This window comes from Jaculus jaculus, chromosome 12 (genome assembly GCF_020740685.1).
Source record: "Jaculus jaculus isolate mJacJac1 chromosome 12, mJacJac1.mat.Y.cur, whole genome shotgun sequence".
Taxonomy (NCBI): Eukaryota; Metazoa; Chordata; class Mammalia; order Rodentia; family Dipodidae; genus Jaculus; species Jaculus jaculus.
This window is the reverse complement of record NC_059113.1, coordinates 12,108,855-12,115,146: the sequence shown is the minus strand read 5'-3', so window position 1 is coordinate 12,115,146 and position 6,292 is coordinate 12,108,855. Positions and strand designations below refer to the sequence as shown.

The 6,292-nt window shown below is 51.9% G+C and overlaps 1 protein-coding gene across 1 annotated transcript; it reads right to left on the bottom strand.

Moving 5' to 3' along the window:
* Window positions 1-782: 782 nt before the first annotated feature.
* Polr3d (RNA polymerase III subunit D) lies at window positions 783-5,803 on the bottom strand. The gene is made up of 8 exons (XM_004669674.2): window positions 5,615-5,803; window positions 4,472-4,515; window positions 3,599-3,750; window positions 3,336-3,460; window positions 2,870-3,038; window positions 2,299-2,564; window positions 1,700-1,852; window positions 783-1,548 (listed from the first exon to the last, which is right to left on the bottom strand). Exons 1-8 carry the CDS (start codon window positions 5,777-5,779, stop codon window positions 1,426-1,428), a joined length of 1,197 nt encoding a protein of 398 aa, XP_004669731.2. The 5' UTR covers window positions 5,780-5,803; the 3' UTR covers window positions 783-1,425.
* Between the last annotated feature and the right edge of the window lie 489 nt (window positions 5,804-6,292).

Here is a 6,292-nt window from a genome sequence, read left to right as displayed (position 1 = left end):
TCATCTGCCCAACATAACTTAATGGAAGCTAGTACAGTGCAATTATTGCAGGGCTGGAGGTACAGGGAATGAATCCTAGCCTATGTCTCAGAAAGGCCTGTAGGGTGTCGGGGGGGGGGGGGGGGTCTCTGGCTCCTTCCAACAGAATCTGCAGAATGAAACTTACACAGAGGTACATGGCTCACAGTATGGGGTAAGAGGTACAGAACAGCGGACCTGGTCAGAGATGGGAGGCTGGGTAAGAATAAAGGGGAAGCTTGAAGGGATGTGGCTTTAGTGGTTAAGGCACTTGCCTGGGAAGCTTAAAGAAGCAGGGTCGATTCCCCAGGACCCACGTAAGCCAGATGCAAAGTGGCACATGCCTCTGGAGTTTGTCTGCAGTGGCTAGAGGTCTGATGGGCCCATTTTCTCTCTCTCTCTCTGTGCTTGCAAATAAAATATTTTTTTTTAAAAAAGAAAGCCAGGCGTGGTGGCGCACGCCTTTAATCCCAGCACTCAGGAGGCAGAGGTAGGAGGATCACGGTGAGTTCAAAGCCAGCCTGAGACAACATGGTGAATTCCAAGCAAGCGTGGGCCAGAGTGAGACCCTACCTCAAAAAAAAAGAATAAAGGGGTGGGGGTGTGGCTCAGTGGTAAAGTGCTTACTTAGCATGTTCCAGGCACTGGGTTTAGCACTGAGGGAAAAAAGGGTAATGAAGGGACAAAGTAAGAACCTGAGCTGTTGTAGTCGCTTCTTTGGAGACTCTTTAGGCTCATTCTGTTTGAAATTAGACTCAGGAAAGGAAAGGGAAACTACTGTTTATTAAGCGCCTACAGGCATATATTGTCTGGCCTTGTGCAAGGAGTTTTCATCCCCAATATTCCATTAGATCCTCACACCAACCCTGTGAGGTAGGTACCATCCCCACTGTCAGATGAGGAATGCGAGGCTCAGAGAGGTTAGGTAGTTGTGCGAGATCCCAGGAACCGAGCAGCTGGGACTGAATCCTAAGTCTCAGACCCCACCCCTGCCCTTTCCTAACTGCTTCCTAAGAGGAAGGGGGGAACAGAAGCAAAGCCCAGCCTTCCCCTTCCCACCCCTGCAGCCCGAGGCTCCAGAGAAGAAGCCTGCACCATCCTACCTTGGGAGGATGCACCCGGTTGAGGAGATAATGACATAAATATAAAAATAAATAGCAGGGGTAAGTCCCTAGCAGCGAGGATGTGCCATCCATATCCACACTGTGGGAAAGTCATTGTGCTGTTCACTGCTGCTGGGGAGGAAGCAGCATACCCCCCAGTGAGGGAAAACTGTGAATATGGCTGCCAAAAACTGCAGTGGGTGGGCTAAACAGGCCCCTTCTGGGTCGCCCAGATTTGAGAACAAAACGTCTGGAGCAGGCAGCAGCCGTGGGCACAGTCACCATTCTCCTCCATCTGCTTATTTTACCGGTGTTTGTGATCCAACAGGGACTCGAAATTGGGGGAACATACAAGTTTGTGCTTCACATGTCCCAGGACTGTCATCTCTCCTGTCCTACTGTCTCCAAGGCTCACAGACACCAGCTCCTGCCAATTGACAGACACAGCAGTGAGAATCACAAAACCATGCCCAGCTCAACAGTCCTGGGGCCCAGCAGCTCCCCTTGCTGCCTCAGCACTGCTCAACATGCCCCACCCTGTCCAAAGCCTCCCCTGACCACGGGCTTGGGGCTGGCACCTGCAGGAAAGAGCAGGTTGTTCCCATCGTCACATCCAGCGTCACTTTGCCCAGGAGGAGCTGTACCTTCCCTGACTTGCGGATGAGCAGCTTGCCCACCTGACCCTCTGTCAGGTCAGCCAAGGTGCAAGCATTCTCTGCCAGCCTCGCTTCCTGTGGAGAGAAGCAGCAGATGGAAACTGGGAAACATCTTTCATGAATGAACCCCATCTCCAGAGAAAAGCAGTAACAGCAGCGGACTCTGCAAGAAGGGTCTTGTCCTGGGGCTCTCTCTTTGTTTTTAAAACAAAATCCACAGCAGATAAGCAAATGGCACAAAATATCCCTAACTGGTGATGTTGTGACGGTACACACAGTTTCTATGTCTGAAGTTATTACTATAAACACAAATATACACACACACACACACACACACACACACACACACACACACACACGACAGCGGTTGGAAGCACAGTGCCCCAAGGCTTTGGCAGGTGCTTAGAACAAGAAAGTCTCCATCATTCTCACAGCTGGACTTGGACAGCACACTTTTGCTTCTCCCTACTCACCAGCATTGATTCCTGATGCCCCCACCCTGGAACTTTCCCTGAACATACCCGATCTTTCTCCTGCTTTATGACCACCATTTGTCCATCCTCACTCTGCACTTCCGTCTTGACAGGCTTGATGTCCTGGGTGGGTGGCTGCCCAGGAAGGGTGTCTGGCAGCTGGAGAAACAGCAGCTCCTCGTCCTTAGTGAGGCTAAGTTCCTTGAGCAACTCAGCCACGGACATGTCCTTTGGGTGGCCTGGGGTCTTCTTGGCTGCTTTGGGAGGGGCCTTCATTTTGGTCTCCTCCTCCTCATCTCGTGGCTCCTCTTTCACTGCCAGTGGTGAAACAAAGGAAGACATCAAGCAGCCACCCTCTATGCCATCTAATTGCTCAACCCATCACACGATCTTTCCACTCAACCAGAAGGATGGAGTAAAATGCAGGTTATGGAGTAGGGCAAAAGATATATTGGAGAGGCGCATAACTTCTCTAAGTTTCTGGCAGGGGGCGCTGATCCACACAGACACAAGAACTGTGAGGGAGCTCCTGTGTGTGAGAGCAGGGTTGGAGAGGAGCTGCTTGTGGGCAGTGCCCTTGGATACTCATGTGAGAGCTTCTAGGAGAGTGACAGGATACCTTTTACAGCGGGCACATCCACCTCCATGTCCTCTTCTTTGGGACCAGCGGGCCAAGGCTTAACATCTGGCTCTTCATTCTCCTCCTTAAAAAGCCACCCTGAGTGAGCCAGGGGCAGTTGCACTGGCATGTTCCGTGTGTCATTCTTCAGCCCAGGGTCATCGATGAACTGTTCAAGAGTTAAGAGTTACTCAGCCTGCCAGGACACATGCCTGGATCACAGTCGACTGCAGCCCGTCTCTTCCGGTCACCCCTCCCCTTCTCTCTCGTCGCTCAACAGACCCTAGGGGCCTCATCCTTGTGCATGCTAGGCAAGTGTTCTACCAGAGGTACACCCCCAGCCCCATGTAGTGCTTTTGTAACCAAAGGCTCTAGAACACCAGTGAGTTCATCAATCCCTGACCTAGCTTCTCAGAGCCCTCTTCCATAGCTACAAGGAAGCCTGCTCCCCCATCCTGGTACCTACGTCATCCTTCTCCAGCATGCGCAGGATGTGCTTGGTTTCTTCATCTGTTTCCCTCTTCTCTTTTTTGATGTTGATGATATGAGAGGGTCCCATGTCTGACATATCCACTGTCTTATCCCAGTTCCCTGTGGGAAATCACCCTGTTCACTGGGGTTAATAAGCAAGAGGGCAACAGCAAGGAAAACTGAACTGGGAGCAGAATTCTGCTGCTCTGCCCTCTTCTGAGTCTGAAGGGAAACCCAGTACTGATCCCTTTGTGGTACCTTTTTTCTTCATCATTTCTGCAGGGCCCTGCTCAAAGATAGAGTGGGACTGAATCACTTCTGGACGGCCCCGACCCCGTCCATGGCCCTCACGCTGACGGTCTCTATCCCGTTCACGTTTCTCCTTCTTCATGGCTACTTCTTCCTTGGGCCTGGAAATAAGAATAGATGAAGGGAAACCACCCACTTCCTCTGCCTCAGAAAACTGGCCTCTTTATCCCCCACCCCCAACTTCATATAACTGAGCAGAGTTTAGGAGCCAATTAAGTAGACCATGAGAAGCAGAACTCAATCCTTCCCTACCACTGTCCTTATTCCTTAATAAGTTTGATGTATTTTAAATTCCTGTCTAAAATGTGGGGCTTTTCACTGACTTCCAGCAGGAAGGCTGGAATGCAAATGACCGCAAGGGAAAGTGTAAAAAGCTTACTGTCTGTCCAGCTTAGCAGTATTGGGAGGCAGTGGAAATTTCCCGAGGTAGAACCTAGTGGGAGGTCTTTCAGGCACTGAAGTTGTGCTCCTCAAGAAGCATAAAACCTTAACTCCTGTCTTTCCATGTCTTTTTTCCACCCTCAAGTTTCCGTGCTATGATATGTCACTTTGTCTCAGGCCCCAAACTAACAGGGCCACCTGATCATGGACTGCAATCTCCAAAACTGTGAGCACCAAAATACATCTTTTCTCTCCATAAGCTGGTATTTATTGGTGTAACAGCTCTGACAAACACATGGTGCCTCTAGCATTAGTCTTCTTGGAATACCCAAGAATCATTAGTGATGTTAATTAAAAACTTTTGATGCATGTATCTAGTTACTTCCCAAAATTCGGAGCAAGTAAATACAGGGCTTGTATCCAGAAGTTCTAGCTACTTACTCTTCCTTGATCTTCCGACTGATGATATTTGGGGTGAAGGTTTTCTGAAAGTAAAACACACTAGTCATTGATTTGGTAAATACCAACCTCCAAGTACAGAGGAAGATAAAATTCTTAAGGGGTGTCTTCTAAGGACCAAGGTCACCACAGCTCTCTTCTGCAAAACTGACATCACTGCCAAAAGTTTACACAGACAGGCATGTGTCAAAAGAAGGACCTTCATGCAGTGGAGGGAGTAGAATTACACACTGAAGGGGCACCCAAAACCATTCCAACCAGCAGCCTCAGCTTCTGCCTTCTCAGACTCCTGGCTTCCAAACACAAAGGAATTGACCTAATCTCACCAGTTGTCTTCAAAGTCAGTTTCACAGAAAGACAATTCTAACAGCAAGACTTAAAGTAAGGAAGACGTATGTGGCCAACGCTCACAAGTGGATGTCACAGGTAGACGGTCACCAGACCTCTCCAAGGCAAAGTAAAGCAGCTAGTTCTATGCTTCTGTCACGGTGCCTCTACCTTTCAGGGCTATTCTTTTTATTTTATTATCTATTAGAGACAGACGCGGGGGGGGGGGGGGGGGGAATAGGCGCACTAGGGCCTCCAGCCACTGCAAATGAACCCCAGATGCATGGGCCACCTTGTGCATCTGGTTTACATGGGTCCTAGGGAGTCAAGCCTGGGTTTTGCAAGCAAGCGCCTAACTTGCTAAGCCATTTCTCCAGCCCAAGGGCTACTCTTTACATCCACAGCTATGTACATGATGTGAGAAGGGAAAGAGCCTACAATACCATGCCTAGGATCTATCATACACTAGACCATTAGTGTGCACACTGGTACCCACAGAGAGTTCCTAACCTTCAGAATTGCAAGCAAACTTCATGGAATTTTCTAAGATGTGCCGAACTCAAAGTAATTAAGCACTGCTCAAGTCTTGGGATCTTTTGCCCTCTAATGGCACGAGAACCATCACAAAACACCTTATACCAGTGACAAGACTTGAAGGCAGTCGAGCCTCCTCCCCTGGATGTTGACATCGCATCAGACACAATGCAGACCCTACGAGAACAAGAGTTGAATCCCTAGGGTCTGGAATTCCAGGCAGTTTGGGGGGAGGTGTATCTTTAGGGACGCGTCTGCAGGTACCTTCTTGACTCCCCCGAGGGTGAGATCCCGGGAGCGGATGGAGGGAAGGCGACCCGGTGTGAGCGAGGGCGCGGGCCGCCGCCCCACCAGTCCCCGGCCGCCAGACAGGAGGGGTCGCGGCCCTCCCGGAGTGCTGGGATCGCCGGCGGCATTTCCTTCCGACATGTTGCCTGAGAAGGGGGAAGAGGGGGGGCGGGAAGAAAAGAGGAAAAAAAAAAAAAAAGGCAACGCGGAGTCAGCGAAGGGACGGACGCGGGGACCCAGGGCGGAACCCCACCCACGTGGCCTCCGCCCGGGCCGGGAGGTCGTAACGCAGCGCCGCAGCTCCTCCTCCTCCCACGTGGCGAAGCTCCGCGACCACCCGGCTCACGGCGTTACGCCCCGCCGCCTGCTCTCCCCGCCCCGCCCGCCCCGGCCGGGAAAGACGCCGAAAGGGCCCCCCCCGAGCCGACGCCGCGCCGCTCGCGACACGACCTCACCTCCGCAGCGACCCGCCGCCGGGCTCCGGGCTCCGCGCCGGGCGGAAGTCTGCGTGGCAGGGCCTGGGCGCCGCCATCTTGCGGCGGGGCGGAAGTGACGTCAGGGGGCGTGGCCCGGCCAGGGTATTTATGTGACGACGCCTCGCTGCCCTCCGCCTTCTCTTCCCGGTTCTTCCCGGAGTCGGGAAAAGCTGGGTTG

Bases quoted from the DNA above. Each gene is read 5' to 3' on its own strand.
- Polr3d (XM_004669674.2), bottom strand. From the start codon at position 5,779: ATGTCGGAAGGAAATGCCGCCGGCGATCCCAGCACTCCGGGAGGGCCG. The intron at 3,751-4,471 runs GTAAGTAGCTAG...TCTTATTTCCAG, and splicing joins AGTCGGAAGATCAAGGAAGA to GCCCAAGGAAGAAGTAGCCA. The intron at 1,853-2,298 runs GTATGTTCAGGG...TTCTCTCCACAG, and splicing joins TAAAGCAGGAGAAAGATCGG to GAAGCGAGGCTGGCAGAGAA.